Source organism: Triturus cristatus, chromosome 10, assembly GCF_964204655.1.
Source record: "Triturus cristatus chromosome 10, aTriCri1.1, whole genome shotgun sequence".
NCBI lineage: Eukaryota > Metazoa > Chordata > Amphibia > Caudata > Salamandridae > Triturus > Triturus cristatus.
In genome coordinates this window covers 148365868-148384849 of record NC_140593.1, presented here as the reverse complement: position 1 = coordinate 148384849, position 18982 = coordinate 148365868, and the positions used below count along the sequence as shown (strand labels likewise).

The window sequence follows — 18982 nt, the reverse complement described above, 5'->3', positions numbered from 1 at the left end:
CTGCTCAAGCTGCCTAGCTGCTGCGGATCTGAACGTGAGTGCACGGGATAATAGTGCGAGACTCTCCGTGCTAACCCCATCACACCTACCTGGGAACCGAGGACATTGCTTCACCCGCCCTCTCTATCTCTCACCCATATGTGACTCACCTCCGGTGCTACGATGGAGCGCACTAAGGGGTCCGGGACCAGGGGAACAAAGCCAGTCCAAACTAACAAGCTTGACAGATACACGGTATCCAAAGATTTGCAGCGGGGACACCCGTCTGAGGAAACTGAACGGGGAGGTCCTGGGAGGGAGGAGCAGGAGCTTTCCCTTAAAGACGTCATGGAGTCTATAACAGGTGTCAAGACCTCCTTGGACTCAGTAGCCATCAACCTTATCGGGGCCAATATGAGGAAACTTAATGAAAAGGTGAAGCAGGTGGAGATTACGACTACCAGCCTCTTGGATGACGTCGCACAGTTGCAAAGGGAGGTCCAGGAACTACGGGACTCCCGGAATCTCGCAGATCTCAAGCTGGATGACTACGAAGGCCGACTTCGCCGCAACAATCTCAGCATCATAGGCATTCCGGAGAATTCAGAGGGGCAAGCTCCTGACCTGTTTGTCGAAGACCTTATTCTCAAGCACCTGCAAGCCATAGATCTCAGTAAATTCTTTGTGATTGAGCGGGCCCACAGGGTCCCGGGTGGTCGACCCAAACCGGGCTCTCCCCCCGCGGCCCATGTTGGCTCGAGTCCTGAACTATCAGGACAGAGATGTGATCCTCCAAAATTCCAGGACCGGTGCCCCCTCTGATACGAAAATGTGGATATCTCCTTTTTCCCAGACTTCACGCAAAGGGAGCAGAAACAACGGAGATCATTTCTGTCTGTTAAGCGCGACCTGAGAGAGAGGCCTGAAATACTCAATGCTGTTCCCGACCCGTCTCCGGGTTGAGGCGGAGGGGAAAGCGTGGTTTTTTGATCGACCTGAAGATGTCGCTGACTGGATTGATTATCAAGGGACTAAAAACCCAGCGGAGCGGGGAGCCAGGGGCCACGCGGACAATGGACCGGCCTAAGGTGGAGCCTTGACATGGACAGGTTTCTTTTTGAGGTTTGGGGGAGCGAATGCTGCAGGGCGGGCTAGGGAGGGGGTACAACAGAATCTTACCTAAAGGGGACTACTGACTTATTTTTGGTCATATGTTAACTGTTTAATAGGGGTGTGACAGTGCTGTTGCACAGGGCATGGACACGGAGCTCCCTGCTTTCCCCCTCTGGTTTTATTTCTTCCTTTGAAATGTTTTAGGGCGACAGGCACTCTGCGAGTTTTTTGATGGGCAGTTTTGAGCCCAGAGGGCAGGGCAGCGGGGTGGGGGGTTGTTGGGTTGGGGTTTTTGGTTTAATTGTTTTATGGTTTTTTGTTGTTTATTCTCGACATTATGTTGATGGTGCAGTTCCAGCTTTTGGCACAGACCGCTGCTGCATTCCACATACAGGTCAATGGGTGTACGGCGTAACAAGGAAGTTAGAATTTTAAGTTGGAATGTAAACGGATTGGGGGACAAAATCAAGCGGAGTATAGTATTGCAACAGGTCAAGAGGTTGTCACCAGACATTGTATTACTTCAGGAAACTCACCTCATTGGCCACACTTGTAAAGCTATGCATAGATGGGGCTACTTGATGACTGCGCACGCAGGTTTTGCGACTAACTACAGAGGGGTGGGCATCATGCAAAAGAAGTCATTCCCTCTATCACCTATGTGGATGACTGTGGCAGATATATTGGTATTACGGGCACCTGGGAGGGGAGAACCATTACCTTCATGTCCTTTTATGCACCTCCAGGGTTACAGGCCACAACATTTTCTGACCTCAGAACGGTGCTGTCAGCACAGCAGGAAGGGCACCTCGTGCTCGGCGGTGACTTCAACTCCGTTATATCGGGTACACTGGACAGACATCCCCCACGCATGATCCCTCACACTGCACACTCTTTCTCAAGTTTCTTGGAGGCGATGGGATTAGTGGACGGATGGAGAACATACCACCCTGACAAGGTCCAACACACTTTCCACTCAGGCACCCACAATAGTCTCTCTCGTCTAGACTATATAGTTGTCCCTGCCCCACAAGTGACGGACATCCACGAGATACGGCACCTAGCTAGAGGCATTTCCGACCACTCCCCCCTTTGGGTTCCCATTGTTCTTGACAATTCCCAGGTGGGACGTGTTGCCCCAATCAATTCTTGGTATCTAAAAAACCCTAAAATACTAAAAGACCTGGTCAAATCCATGGATAACTATTTTCTGGAGAACAACCGCACGGTTGACTCACTGCAAATATTGTGGGAAGCCTTTAAAACAGTAGTCCGGGGTGAGTCTCTCTCCTTTATTGCGGGATCCAAAAAAGACAAACTAAAGGATATCTCAGACGTAGAGCAAAATATTTATCGTCTCGAGAATGACATTAACTCTGATCCCTCACCGGAGGCTCTCCATGCCCTGCGACTCCGCCAAGAGGAATATCGAGCCCTGGTCACCGACCGTGCCAAAATATGGGGACAGGACAGACTGGGCCGACTTTATGACTGGGGGACAAGGCGGGGAAATTAATCGCCTGGTTGGACAAAAAGGAACATGCCCGTAGGCTAGTTCCTGAACTAAGAAGCTCTGAAGGATCCACCATAACGGATTCCCAGGACATAGTTGACCACTTCGCAGCACACTTCCGCACAGTCTATAGCTCTGTTGCGCCATACACTGAGGCGGACTCTTTCGAACTCCTACGTTATATCTCCCTCCCGGTGCTATCGGACAGCGACTGAGCATTTATAGACAGTGCCCTTACCGCTGACGAGATTGCATCCACAATCCGAGCACTTCACTTCGGCAAGGCTCTTGGCCCAAATGGTATCCCGATCGAGCTTTACAAGCTCAGCCCGGATAAACAAGCCCCATACCTGAAATCTATGTTCGAGAATAGTCTAGAGCAGGGGTCGCTTCCCCTTGATCAAAGAATTGCAACCATTGTCACGATTCATAAGGAAGGGAAACCCAAACCTGACTGCGCCTCCTATCGCCCTATTTCATTGCTGAATGCAGAGCCCAAAATCTTAGCTAAAGTACTTGCTAACAGACTGATTAAGGTAATAGGCGATCTGGTGCACCCGGATCAATCGGGATTTATGCCCTGGAGAAACACCGCTCTGAATCTGCGTAGAATCCACGGGGTCTTGGGCAGGGCGTCGACTATGCATGAAGATGCTGTCGTAGTCTCTCTACATGCCACTATGGCCTTCGACACAATGGAGTGGCCTTATCTCTTCGCCATACTCACTAAGTTGGGATTTGGACCGGGCTTAAGCCAATGGGTGCGTTTACTATACAGCTTCCCGATGGCTCAGGAAGTCGTGAACAGAAAATCAGAGACCTTCCTACTTAGCCGAGGGACTCGTCAGGGATGCCCCCTCTCCCCCCTACTATTTGCTTTGGCTCTCGAGCCCCTGGTGGCCTGGATCCGAAAAGACGTTATGGTCCGTGGTCTACGATGGTCGGCCGACTGGGAGGATCGTATATCCTTGTATGCTGACGACATACTATTATATCTTGCATCCCCCAAAAGATCCCTTATTGCTGTTTTTGACATCCTGGCCATTTTTGGAAGATACTCCGGGTTCTGCGTTAACTGGCAGAAATCTCTCCTGTATGTCCTGGTTGGAAACCCCCCTCCGATACCCCGAAACTGCCCCATACAATAGTATCAGAAGGCTTTAAATATCTGGGTATCTTCATTTCGCTTGACAGAACACTCCGATTTACCCGAAACCATGTTCCCCCAATACAAAGACTCAAACATGATATTACAAACTGGAAATCACTTCCTCTCTCTTTGCTGGGCAAGGCGGCCCTTTTAAAAATGATGTCCCTACCCCGATTCCTCTATGTCCTTCAAAACTCGGCCGACCCTGTGCCAAACTTGTATTTCAAAGAAATAGAAGGGCTCCAGCGGGACCTTCTCTGGGATGGGAGGCCAAGTATTGCTCTACAAAAACTAACGCTCAGCTGGTTCGATGGGGGCATCGGTTTGCCCGACATTAAGAAATACTACTGGACAGCACATCTTACTGCAATAAACCATAGCACCTATGGTCGCCCCGATGCTCCGGGGTTCAACATGGACAGATGGCTCCTCCCAAATGGATCCTTTACCCGAGCCCTATACCGAGCCGAACAGATACCCCCTCACCGGTCCTACCAAACACACAGTCAAGATCTGGCACTCGGCGACTGCATCGCTAGGCTGGAGCAATAGACTGACTCTCTCCACACCTCTGTGGGACTCCCAGAGGCTAGGAGATCTGGGCAACTCCAAGGGCTTTGATAAATGGGATCTAAATGGCATCTCCCACATCAGAGACCTTTGGGATAAAAATGGCATGAAGTCCTTTGACTCCCTCCAAAGTCAATTCACTATGGCTGAGTCAGAGCGTTTTCGTTACCTACAAATACGCCACGCACTGCAAACAGCATTGCCCCGCGATTCCTCCCCACCTGACTATTCTCCATTAGAGGACAAACTATTAGATGGCTATCTACCTGAGAAAGCTATCTCCCTGACTAACAGTAAAATTATTAACAACATGGACGATCCCTTGCTGTCCCTACGAGAGAAGTGGGTTGAAGATGGGATTGAATTAGACGACGAAAACTGGCAGATCGCAGTCTCCTCCCCCAAAACTGTTGCTATCCCAGCGCGTCTCCGCCTAGTGCAACTAAAAATACTGCAAAGAGTTTATATCATGAGCCCCCAACTGATACATATGGGTGGTCCAGCGGATGGGTTTTGCAGGCGGGGGTGCACTCAAATGGGCACATTCATCCACATAATATGGCACTGCGACCCAATTCAGGAATATTGGCTCAAAATTCACGGCATTATGAGTCAAACATTGGAATTCGGGATTAAGCCAGAGGCCCCTAGATGCCTCCTCAACATTTGGGAACCAACTGACCTTAATTCACATGCCATACAATGGGTCACGCTCGGCTGCATGATCGCCAAGAGAAATATAGCTCAACTTTGGGGGGCGCCACATGCTCCCAGGGTCGTGGATTGGGAGAAAGACCTTGATTGGTGTATGTTGAGGGAAAAGACAGTATACACAGCTCGGGTTGTCCCCGAAAATGGTCTAGGATTTGGGCTTCCTGGAACGAATATCGTGGTAATATATGTACTCCCCCCTGTAATCTCGAATGTGATAATCCCCCCCTCCCCGTGAAATCCATACAGTGGAACTGTATCTTTATGTCGAGTATGTTTAATAAAAAGATTTATAAAAACAAAAAAAAGAAAAAAGAAAGAAAGACAGACAAAGGTAGCAGAAGCAAGCATAGTGGTAGGTATGAATAACAGATCACAAAGATTATTGCCAAAGGCCAATCTGGGGGAGGTCTAGTAGTGGCGAGACAGGGAAAACAATGGTTTGAACACTTTAGCTTTCAAGTGTTAACCTCAATAATATCCTGTTGCCCGCAGAGTGATCCATCAGAGACGGATGAAATCTAATATATGGGGAAAATAGTTTACTTTACATGTAGCCTTGAAAGCTCAGTGTAGTAACAATGCTCTCAGCAGAAATAAGGTGACAGAAAATTACTTAAAAATTAATCACTGATATGTGCGAATTCTACATTCCAGGGCTACCCAATGCAGTCTTGCTATTTTATTACACACAGAGTCATGGAGAGGGGGTCAGAAATACTGTTGCTGTACAAAATGAGTGCCAGGCAGATGCCGCCAAACAAGCATCAATCAACTCTTCAATTTAAACATGAGAAAAGATTGATGGAAAGTTATTAACTTGCCTTGATGAATGGATTGAGTAAATCAATTTGCTTTATTTGTAGTGTTCACAGATTTGAAGAGTGTTCAAGAACAAAGAGAAAAAGGCGATCGTTGTTCCTAATGAAGTCAGAGATATATACTTTCCCGTGACAGCTATTAAACCATTTTATACTACTAATAATGCATGTGTACAATGTGGCCAAAATGGAGAGGTAACTGACAGCTCTAAGTCAAGGAGAACCTCAGGACGACTTACTGGCTCCAAAGCTTTTTCTTCTGTTTATTAATTATCTAGTCGGAAGGAAGCACTTGGTCCAGCATGATGTCCCCCATTTGACTAGATGTCCAATACTAATTTTACAATTATTTGAAACTAAACCTTGCTACCCAAACAAATGTTCTTAAAGCTAACAGAAATGTAAATGGTGTAGGAAGGTATGCTGGATATTTAGTGGACAGAGTTGAGGTGTAATAACCCCTTGGAGTCGGTGGTAATTTGGCATGGGGCTCCAGATTTAGGGTTGACTGGTGGGGACAGTTTTGAGCTTAGGATATGAACAGCCAGTTGGTAACATTATATTGAGAGAAAACGTTTGTATAGAAAAGCTTCTGCATGCCCCATGACAGCCAATGTAGTATTTATTTTGATATTATTGTGGGTATTTTTAACGCATGGCAGTGCGTTTTTTAGGGATTGTTTTGCTTATAATCTGAACAAAAATATATATCAGGATTTGATAGTATAATAACTATTCCCTGGATTATAGGCTTCCACACTTCATACTGTTAACATCGTGACCTAAGCGAAAACTAAACAGTGAACAGCAAACCAAGACAACAATGTGCTCAACTGAGTTCTCTCAAAGGTAGAGATCACAGTTGAAAATTAAGGTGAACACAAAGCACTGCATTCCGTTCTGGGCACTGATGGTACTCAGCTGTAACTTCTGTTTTTTGTTCTTGCCATACTGTTTAGCTCTCAGCTAGAATATTTAAATATGGGTCCAAATTTGTGTTGACATCAGAAATCTATTGGCAGTTTTAAAATATGCTACCTTAAAGCTTCTAAAACTCTGCTCCGACCATTCCGAGTTGCCCGCGCGCTATCAGGAGTTGAAGGAGAGTTTTCAAAACCAGCCCTGGAAAGGGATCCCCTTGGTCCTTGTGGTTTCACCATTGATGTTGCCGACATGAGTTCTTGAAGCTGACGCTGAAAATTTTCCCTCATTTCCATTGTTTGTGTCAGAGCTGCAGTCAAAAAAAAGAAAACAAGGAACAAAACCATAGGGATTACTCAGCCAATATTTCTTCAAACAAGATGTTAATCATCTGCTCTGCTGTTAAGCCATTTCATAATATGACAATCAAATTGCACCAACATATTCAGTGGAATCCTGCTTTGAACATTTGGTTACCTGACTGAACTCCATAGTCCACCAAGAAAGCTAGAGACATTATGGCCATGTTTCACAAGGATGAGGTTCAAGCTGTATGAGCTTGCCTTCCTAACCAAACAACATTATTCGCCCCCAGCTGCAGCACTGAAATCCTTCATGTTTGTTTTTAAAATGCTGTGTTACATAAGGATTGAGTGCTTGTTTTCAAGCACTGGCAAAAAGAAAGATAGACCTTAAGAGGACAAACAAGGGCCTGATTTGAACAGGATTATGATGCTCCCATAATTGTCCCAGACACTTGGCTCTACTAGCCTAAGCCATAGTCAATAGTTAAACTACAACAAAGTTTGCCACTGGGTTCAAGCTAGCCTGGCTGATGAGGGGTGTTACCCTAAACCGGGCTCAGGATGCTTGTTTCTGGTCCAGGGAAGACCTGGCTTGGTAGTTCGGGCTGGACTGTTTCCCATGAGGAACAGGATCAAGACGTATTTGTTATAACTGGGTCTGAACTGGGGTGACCAAGTGAGATACAAGACCTATGATGGATTCAACGCAAATCTGTGACTGGGGGTGAGTGTCTGAAAAGTTTCAGTGCTCCATCCATCATCTCCTTGTGTTTGCCTCACTTTTAGAAAGTTGGCATTTACTTACTTAAGCCATTTGGTGCCTGCTGCCTGTCTCTGTTCAGTCTGGGTTGGGTGACAGGTGGGCTTTGTGTATTCCCTCTAGACAGCCACACACAAATGGGCAGAGGTGTGTCTTGATGGACCTTCCTGGGAGATGGGAGGGAGGAACTGGGCACAGCCTCACACTTACACCTGAATAGGCTGCGTCCTGTCCACACACAAAGGGCTGCATACCCTACTTTTGTAGTGAATCTGTAGCCATGGCAGGAAGGGAGGACATCTGTGCACTTCAAAGCATTTGTTGGAGTCTCCCCCACTATATAGGCACAACTGGGTATAAAGTACTGGACCTCTGACCCCAAAACTTTAGTACACTTCCGGACCTGTGACCACTCTGACAGGAAAAAACTGCTGTGCTGCTCGAGTATTGAAAATCTGCTGGACTGCAGTTTGCTGTGTTGCCCTACTACTATCTCTTGCCTGGGTGAGAAGGACTGGACCAGCATCACTTGAACCTAGAGTGGCTAAAAGGGCTTGGTAGCTTGCCTACTGTTTTAAGTTTCAGGGACAAAAAAGACTTACAAATCACCTGGTTCAACACTTGGACTCTCCTGCTGGTGAGCCAAGTGGTGCAACCCCAGTCCTGGACCATTGGAAGTGGGCCTAGGTGTCTGTTCAAACAGAACAGACGCATCCTCTGCTGCGAGAGCAGAATCGACACATCGCCACATTTGAGGGAACAGGATTGGCGCATTGCTTTCGGAACCATCGCACCGCCTCTGGACCACCGCTTTGGAACCAACGCATCGCCGCCATTGCATGGAGAAGATCAACGCATCGCCTCTACAGCATAGAGAACTCTGGCGCATCACCTTCGGAATCGCAGCACCAAGGTACTAGCGCATCTCTCACGGAACCATCTCATCGCCGCTGTTGCGTGGAGAAATCCGTCACATCACCCCAACTGTGTGGGGGATCACCGAAGCATCTCTTGGCTGCACTCCGCATCTTCATCGACGCAAACCAAGAATCAAGGTACTTTTGTTCAGCGGGCTGACATGGTTCCCTGTATCCGGCCCACGCTGCATCGCGGTCAGCTTGAACTTTTGTCTTTGTCCTGGTCCGGCGCGACCAGAAATCCCAATATAGCTTCTCAGTGCTATTTTTGCATTTAATCTTTAAAAATTAATATCTCAACTTCTACTTATTGGATTTTTGTCAATTTGGTCTTGTTTTATTCTTACAATTATTCTCTATTTGTCTAACCCCGCATGGAGTCTTTTTCTGAGTTTTCACTGTGTTACTGTTTGAGGTGTTGCACAAATACTTTACACATTGCCTCTATAGTTAAGCCTAACTGCTCTGTGACAATCTATCAGAGGGTGAGCACAGGATAATAATGTTGTGACTTACCCTGACTAGGGTTGTGGTTCCAGCTTGGACAGGGTGCATACTTCTGCCAACCAGAAACCCAACACTTTACAATTAGAGAAGTGAACTATATTAGATTTTTTTTTTTTTTTAAGTGAGACTACCATAAGCCCCTACTGTGAATCCACCACCAAGATAAAAGGCTGAAGCAAGATCAAATGTTCCACTATATCGAACACTTCTAAAAGATCAAATAAGATGAAAACAGACACTGTGCTACTGTTCCCAAGTGAGGACTCAATTGCTTTTTCACTGTCTGGTAGTGTTTTGTTTTACTGTAGGAGATTAAATGCTTGCATTCTGAAACTGCTCCAAACGAAATGCGTTTATTGGTCAAAGTAAAATCACAAGAACATGAATAAAAACACACATTTATAAATTGTATTGGAATTTCAAAGAAAATTTGACAGGAAAGGCTTGCACAGAGTTTAGGATGCACAGAAGGAGAGGATTACCTCCTTTGATTTCGCTTGGCGTCTTTTCTTCTCCAGGTTTTAAGGATATATCCTTCAAGTCATCAATGACTCCATTCCCCTGGATGTTTTCCTCCAAAGCAGACTCCACTTCAGTCTGGAAACACAATTGAACAGACTCTCTTAACAGAAGTTTATGTTTTGTGTAAAAAAAAAAAAAAAACACTTCTCCTTTGGCCTTTGCTTTTATTCGGACTCCTTTTCCAATCATTAACACATTTCCATTAATGCCAAGAGAAAATTCACTAGACTTCATTAGACTGAAGATTGGCTCCAGTTACTACCATTACCAAGTTTAGATACTCTCAGGATAATCGGACGAGCACATTGTAACCCACTAACTTTTTGGTCAGTAAATGTTGCTCATCAAGTGCAGGATAATTAATGTCCCTATTGTGCTCTTCAAATATACGAGTGCTAAATGCCCGTTATGTCTGCAAAAAAGGGAGTAATCACTGCTCCACTGCTTTAACCTCTCAGTAATATACCTATGCATTACCTCAAAATAACAGGAACATGTCCTTTTATAAGGAAGGATTGCTTACCTGTAATACTCTTCTTCCAGATAATCTCCACTGAAATCATAAGCACGCATTAGACCTACGTGCGGAGTTCATGGGCACTTTTTCAAAGACAATATATTTTGCATAAAAAACTAAAAAATGTGTTCTCCAGAGCTCTTGGTGGCAAATGAAAAACCACTCTTTGACAAACTATTTAGACGAAAATGAAGGAAAGCAGACAAGGACAGTGTACCCATATAGGCTCCAGAAATGTAAGACTGAGGGTTTAAAGGCTCCTAGTCCACCAGTATCCCATCATGCCGTCTCAATAGCAACTGCTCACTTCTTTCTTTTTTTTTTCTAATACCAAAAAACATTAACTCTACCTCTTCCAATGGGAAGAAGGGTGGGTTGCCTATGATTTCAATGAAGATTACCCTGAAGGCAAACTAGGATTACAGGTAAGGACTAGTTCTTCTCCTTCAGGGGATCTCCACTGATCATAAGCAACTAACACAATAGCAAGCCCATCTCTATTAAAAGCTGTTAAAGAAAAAAAGAAAATGAATAAACTATGCAATGAAGACGGTCTTAGTTGGGTATCTGCTGTAGAGTCTTATTCAAGAAAGTAGTGTTTAGTAAAGGTATGCAGCAGACCTCCGGGAGGCTGATTTACAAAGCTCCATAATAGGAATATTCCTCAAAAACGCAACAGAAGCCTTGTTACCTCTAGAAGAGGGAGTCTTTGATTTGGCAGATCCTGTTGTATTTACTTTCATGGCACAATATGAAGCAAGACACCATCCATCTGGAGAGTGACCGTTGAAAAGGGCAAATCCCATGCCTAACAGAGCATAGTTCACAAACAATGGTTTAGATGATCTCAGCTTTTATTTTCTCTACTTAAAATGTAAGTGCTCACCAGACATCTTCTGTTTGGAGAGATTTCTAAGCTGGGGAAAGCAACGGAATAGCTTGATTTACATAGAAATCCAAAACACCCTTGGGGAATACTTGTGATGAGTTTTTATGAACATTTGGTTCTTATGGAACACCATGTAGGATTCATGAGAGCACAATGCCTGCATTTCCCTAACACTGCAGGCAGATGTTATCACTATAAGGAAAGCAGTTTTCCATGAAAGAGACGCCTTTTGAACTGGGAATCCATGTACTGTGCTATGAGAGGCCAATATTCAACTCCCAAGTAGGAGAGGGTTTCCTTATCGGGGGAAAGAATTTCTTAATGCCCTCAAGGAAGTCTTTAACCACTATCTTGATAAAAAGAGGTTTGTGATGTGCATTTTCTATAGCCAGAAATAGATTACAAATATACTTTAATTGGAGATAACTGTAAGCCTGACCTGGTCAACTGAAGACGACATGGTACATAGCACCACTACTTCACAGGTAGTAGGATCAAAGAATCTGCTTGAGAACTTTGCATGCCTGAAAGGTGAACTACTGTAATGGTTGTGTTGTACATCATAAAGAACAGGGAGTCCATCTTAAAAGCAGTAAAGAAGGCTTTCAGAGCAAGTTGCACCACCCTCAGTTTCAGCATACTTGGTATGATATTTCTTTCGAAGACCAAGGTGCAGGCGATAGATATGCAGGTGATGCATATGAGCACCACAACCAGTCAGCGAGGCATCTGTCACAGTCATTTTAGACAGAACGTCCTGCTGGAAGTTCAGAACACAAAGAAGATTCTGTGGGTGGAACTACCACAAGAGGGCAATAGGCTTCATGGGGAGATAGAATGGGGTTGTCTTTCCATTTGTCTGAGAACTGGCACTACTGTTCTTACAGACAATGTTGTACGAGCCTCATGTGGATATGGGCATACTGTATGAGGAAATTGAATGATCCCATTAACCACATAAGTAATTAAATTTGCCTTGTGGTCAGGTGAATTGTTTTCTTATCATTGCGTCACTTCAGATAGATAATAGGTTTGCCTTCAAACGGTACACTTTCGCTTTTAGGGTATCCAGAACAGCCAAGAGAGTGTAAAGAATGTACCACGGTTGATGTTGATTTTTTTGGACTGATATGCAATGCTTGTTGATTGAGAGTTGTGACTGTGTCATGGAAATGCTGATGAGCCTGTTCTGATGTGGCCTTGATCAGCTACTCACCTAGATATAGGCAAACAAAGATCTTATGCCTCCTGAGATAAGCTGCAGCTACAGCCATGCACTTTGACAAAGTTCTCAGTGAAGACTTGAGGCCAAATGGGGTGACACTGTATTGGTAATCATTACTGCCCACTACAAGGGTTTTTGGTTGTTTCGTTGCAATGGGTACATGGAAGTACACAACATAAAGATGTATGCAGCATAGACAATCCCCGGATTAATTTGTCTTTAGACAGGATGGAGCACTAGCATCCTGAATTTCTCCCTCCATATCATATGCTTGCTAGTCTTATAGCCAGAATGGTTCTGTACTCTTTTTTTGTTTTTTTGTGCCCTTTCTTCTTTACCACAGAGTAGCGAGAATAAATTCACACTCCATTTTGGGGAAGACAAATGTTTCTGTAAGTGAATGTCCAGCTCTTGCTGAAGGTTTTCTGGATGTTGTTTGTCTGACCTTTTTGGTGGGATTGCCACTGAATGAGACCTGTATCTTAGATGAAGGGAACCTAGAGCTGAGAGAGTAGCAATTTTGCACAACACTGCAAACCATTCGTCCTTTGTGATGGCTTTCCCTTCTGCCAGGTCATTTAAAATAGTTCCCGGCATCCACTGAAATGAAGAGGGAGAAGTTAAGGAGTCATTGTTTGGCTCTTCGGAGGTTGCTTGTCTATGGCTGCTGTGGGTTGGAGACTTCCTTTCCGTCTGGATGGGTACTTTTGCTGGTGAAAAGTCTGCCTCTGGAGTTGTTGTTACTGTTCTTGAGGCCACTATGGGGTTAGAACCCTATGATGACAATAGTGCTAGTTATAAGGCCTGGAAGATTGTTTCTTTGATTTTGTTTCTCCTGTTTTCTCCTATAGGGTCACAGCCTTTAGGAGTTTCGATTTTAGCCTTCATTTAGGCCAGTTCATAAAGCATTTTGAACTAACTGAAGTGGATGTTGTCATAGCTGGTAAAGGAGGGTTTAGTGTCTTCACCCCTTTGATGAAAATCTTTTAAAAGCTGTTGATATCATTAATTAGTGAGAGTCTAACAAGAGGAATGTCAGTAAGAGTTTGAGAATATATTCCAGTCCTAGATGTGGAAGAGGGCCAGAGGAGCTTGAGTATGAACTAGACAGATGTCGGAGTCTATAGGAATACCTGGAGAAGGGCAAAGGTTTCAAATTTCAGAAGTGGCAAGAGCAATGGAGTGATCTTGATCTGTATTGAGATCTTGAACGAGATGGCAATGAGGTACAGTGTTTGGTGCCAACAGTGGTCTTGAAAAAGGTTAAGCCCGTGTCGGTCTACGTGGGGCTGGAGATGTAGGAGGAGAATGCTCCATAGGTGTCACAGCATGAGCGGGGGGATGATTTGGAGGAGGCAGTGGAGGTGGAGACATCAGCTGAGGTACCGAACTGGAGAGTCCTGTATTTCCAGTACTGGTTTTGTTGGCTTGAAAGGTATGTAGCTTGAGTATTTCGGAGTCCGAGGTCATAGGCAACATCCAAGACTCCATCTTCCTCAGCCATTCAGCAGACTTCTGTAAAAAAAAAAAAAAGTAGAATATTCTGTGTGACTTGCTGTCGAGTGGTGCTTCAGCATCATGGACTCTCTTGATGTTGAAGCCTTACGCTTCTTTAATGTCAAATGACTCCTCGATGGCTAACCGTAGCTATAGTATCTTGCCTTGACATTATAGATCTTAATGTCAACCGGAAAGGTCACCTCCTTTCTTGATCTCCCCTCTGGAACTTCCCTTAGAATAGTCCTCAAAAACAGAAACAGGAGACTTTTAGATGGTTGTCCTTCTCCTCACTACTCTGATCCCCCAGTCCGTTATGAGAGGGGCTCCTGCCATCTATGCTATTCTTCCATCACAGGAAAGAAAATCTGCTCTTGGTCCTTCAGAAAAGACACCTTTGCCTTGTTGGTGTAGTGCAATGAGCTGTATCATTCAATTTGGGGGAGCGCTTGACAATGCACAGAGAAATTTCTGAGCTCTGTGTCTCTTATGTCCCTATGGCCCTCAACACAGGTCTCGCTGGAAAGCTGACACGCATACGAGAGACAACTGCCGGTACTGACAGTAAACTGGACCAAAAAACATGAGGCTCTGGTGAAACTAGAGACGAGAGCAATGAGCACAGAGGAATAACAAACAGGAGTAAAAGGGAAGCGTAAAGCTAGTCACTTTGCTGTGAGAAGTTAAGTAGGTGAATTAAGGACTAGCCGAAGAATAAGAGGATGCTAGCGGGTCAGTTAGAGGACACTGAAAAACAGACGAGAGGAACCCAGCTTCAGGTTACTGGATTCCCAATGAGGGCTGATGGAACAGATCACACAACTTTTTCAGCGAACTGGCTGGAGAACCAATACGGGGAAAAAGGGGATGCTTCAAGTGAAAATCATAAGTATGCAACAATAAACCTCTAACACCATCAATCATTTGTTTTTTAGACCTCAGTGGTTACCTTAATTGACCCTGGGCTACCATTTATTTATGGAATTGTTCAATATTTCATAAAATGCAAAGAAGAGGTTGCCATCACATTATATTTAAAGACATATACCCCTTTCTAATGTGAAACAAAACAGATTTTTACACATAAATACAAAACACACATGTACACATGTTACATTACAAACATGACATAATTGATTAAACAGAAGACAAATTGGCTATCCACCAGGGTAAGACAGTGCCAATGCACGTTTCGCATTGACAACAGTCCTACATTTTAAACATATAATTGGGACATTATATTATTTGATCCTCAATTGTTGCTTAACTTGGGTCTTGAAGAGGTCAATATCTTATTTATAAACTCTAATACAAGAGTATCAACTAATATGCTCAAATATGCATATTGTGCAAGAGTGTCTCCAAGTTAGGTAAGTATAAACCTCTCATTGTCATAAGCCAACGCGTTATAACCTTCTATAGGTAAGGACCCAAAATATTATTTTAGGCGAAGGTCTTCATCAGGGCAAGGATTTAAGGTGGTAGGACTTTTGGATGCCTGCATAAATAAGACAATAATTATAAAACCTAATAAGTGACTGAAACAGATCACATTTTGGATAAATTAACTTAATTAAATGGGATGCAGGTCATGACATACCATTTTGTGGTTCTCATGTGGGAATACTTGAGTTTCCTATATCTCTTTCTATGTCGTAAAGGTTACGTCAGAGTTCACAAATCTGAGTTATATAGGAGGGAAAATAGAGAAAAAGGGCAAAAACCGGTTGGTAACTTTGTAATTAAGCTGTATTGGAATTCTCATCTGTTTCTGGGCCTCATTTGTGCAACTGAGTGGTGGCATTTATCATGCTTTCATCTTCCGTAGTGCCAACATTGATAGATAGTGTTAATCTGCATCAAACTAGAGTGGATATAACATAGACCAACAGGTGTATCTTATGTTTATGTAGAGTCAGAGAGCATGCGCAATATTTCAAAAAAGTTAGTCCGCTGGAGAAATTCCCTTATAGCAAAAACGTATCTTGTTAGAAGCGGAAAGGTCCGTGAATGACGTTGCTAATCACCATGCCCAGGCGGGTATTGCATAAGCCACAACTGTGTCTTTTATTTGTGAGGATACAGAGATCGTGCGCAATACTTGTGAAACCGTTAGTGTGCTCAAAAACTTGCTCTTGTACCGGAGACATTTCTTATAGAGAACGGAAAATAGTGGCAGTTTTTTAAAATTGATGAAAAATTCACCAGAATCAGTGACGTTCTACAGGCTTATTTATCGTAGAACTTACCGTCAAAGTACTATGAATTGTTTTCCATATCGCAGCACTTCTTTAGTAAGCAAAAACTCCCGATATGCAAAGCCTCAGTGGTGTAGTCACTAGCTGGAATTACACGCCGAATCTTCCGATCAACAAGTTCTGAAATCTCGCGCCTTGTCATCTTAAGGCACCATTGGTTCCCAAATCTTGATGCGTGTGACAAAACAGGAAGTCAGTGTCTTGATCTATTGATGCCTGACTTCCTGTTGCTTTGATGTTGGCCAAGCGATATTACTATAATGAAAAGGTGACTCCGTTTTATTTAAAACTATGAAAAAGCGCATAACCAAAGCGCTTTATATTATTACAATATGCCATCCCTACTATAGGCATGATGCTGGTAACCATCCTACGCTTAAACCTTATGTCACGTGGACCTTAGCGGAGCAGTAATATTCAATCTACTAAAAGCTTTATTCACGTTTGGACAAGGGCAACCCCGACATATTAGCAGCATGCTAGGACTAAATCAACATTCCTTTTTCTACTGCTTCTCTATTTCAATATGGTAATGTTTCAAAATAATATATAGAAATAAAAATTTCTCAGTGTATGTTATGATTACTTGGTATATAGGAATGATAGATGAACACACTTATCTTCCACAGTGTATAATTTCGCTCATTTCATTCAGTCCATTGTCAATTGAACCCAAGTACAAAATTGTCTTTGCTTCAAATTTAGACAACAAGGTATCGATGTTATTGCCTGTTATATGTTTTATTATTGTCCATTTCATGTCGTTTGGGCCATGATTTCTTTCAATACAGTGTTGGACCATGGGTGCATTCAGGATCTGACATCTTCTGCGGGAACGATGTTGAGTTATTCGTTTCTTTATTGGCTGCTGCGTTTTACCTACATATGCTTTTGGGCATCGACATAACACACAATAGATGACATTATGAGTGTTACAGTTAGTAAATTCCTCATGCTTTATTTATTTATTGCCGTATGTAAATAGAGTGCCCTCAATTGTACTGTTGCATGATTTACAGTTGCCACATCTCCTGTGTCCTTTGATCAGAGGTAGAGACAGTAGTGTCCGAATTGACTGGACACTCTTCTTCTTTGTTGTATTGGCTCGAACCAACCTATCTCTTATACCTCTATTTTTTTTAGTGCAAAGATAGGAGTATCTTTAAATGGATCAAGTGCTTTCACGGTGTGCCAGTTCTTTCTCACTATTTTTTTTTATTTCATTCGTGCAACCTGAAAATGTTGTAACACACACTAGAGGTGTGTTAGTAGGGTTATTTTTAGATGTTAAAAGGGTCTCTCTAGGAGTGTACCATGCACGTTTCATTGCTCTTTTCAATAGTCTGCGTGGATAGTTACGTTCTACTAATTTTTCAAGAAGTTCTTTAGCATTGTAGAAGTAATCCTCCTTCTTGGTGCAATTTCGCCTTGTTCTTAAGAATTGGCTACACGGTAAACTCTCCCGCAGGTTGCGTTGGTGAAAACTTGGAAAATGGGGAAATGTGTTTCGGTCAGTTTTTTTGTATATATAGTAGTGTATAAATTGCCAACTTCATGTTTTATCAGCATTCTGTTTTACTGTAGTTTATTGTAAATTGGATATCGCAGTGTCTTGATTTTAAGCAGATGGTAAAGTTCTGCAATTGATCTTCAGTTCCTCTCCATAGCATGATGACATCGTCGATATAACGATGCCAATCTTTTATATGGCCATCATAGGGATTGTTGTTAAAGATCCACTTGTCTTCAAAAAGTGCCTTGAACATCACGGCCATTTCTGGGGCGAAAGGACACCCCATCGCGGTACCTTCTATCTGTACGTATTGCTTGTCATTAAAGCTGAAAAAGTTATATTTCAACTAGTTGTAACAGGAAAGATGTTGGCACATTGTGCGGGCGTTCTCGTTTATTCAAAAAGGCTTCAAGAGCTTCTAACCCAGCTTCTTGTAGGATGTTGGTATAAAGGCTGGTAATATCTAGTGTAACCAGATATTAATTTTCTTAATCAAACTCTTGGCCTTCTAGCAGTGTAATGGCTTGCATAGTATCCCTTATATAACTTGGGATATCACTGACTAGAGGTTTCAGAAATGTATCAATGTATTTTGCAGGTCTTTCAAGGATAGAGTTTACTCCAGAAATAATTGGTCTTGTTGGTGTAGTGCAATGAGCTGTATCATTCAATTTGGAGGAGAGCTTGACAATGCACAGAGAAATTTCTGAGCTCTGTGTCTCTTATGTCCCTATGGCCCTCAACACAGGTCTCGCTGGAAAGCTGACACGCATACGAGAGCCAACTGCCGGTACTGATAGTAAACTGGACAAAAAAACATGAGGCTCTGGTGAAACTAGAGACGAGAGCAATGAGCAGAGAGGAATAACTTAAACAGGAGTAAAAGGGAAGCGTAAAGCTAGTCACTTTGCTGTGAGAAGTTAAGTAGGTGAATTAAGGACTAGCCGAAGAAAAAGAGGATGCTAGCGGGTCAGTTAGAGGACACTGAAAAACAGACGAGAGGAACCCAGCTGCAGGTTACTGGATTCCCAATGAGGGCTGATGGAACAGATCACACAACTTTTTCAGCAAACTGGCTGGAGGACCAATACGTGGAAAAAGGGGATGCTTCAAGTGAAAATCATGGCTTTTCACTACTTTAGGTCTATGGTAGAGACTGGAAGAGGGTCCCAGTTTGGTCCCACATTCCTCATTTGGTTAGACAGTATGCAGCCTGGGAATTTATCTTGGACAAGGTGAAGAAAAAGGAAAACGGAGTGCTGCTGCGGTATGCCAGAATACTCTTTTTCCTCGA

The 18982-nt window shown here is 43.5% G+C and overlaps 1 protein-coding gene across 3 annotated transcripts in view; it reads right to left on the bottom strand.

The window, feature by feature from the left end:
- TOPBP1 (DNA topoisomerase II binding protein 1) overlaps window positions 1-18982 on the bottom strand; it is a 377252-nt gene that overhangs the window by 108969 nt on the left and 249301 nt on the right. For all 3 annotated transcript variants that reach the window (XM_085630675.1, XM_085630678.1, XM_085630676.1), the window contains exons 19-20: window positions 9750-9864; window positions 6896-7088 (exon numbers count right to left, since the gene is read on the bottom strand). In XM_085630675.1, the coding sequence (XP_085486801.1) occupies window positions 6896-7088; window positions 9750-9864 (308 nt within the window). The remainder of the gene's footprint in view (window positions 1-6895; window positions 7089-9749; window positions 9865-18982) is intronic.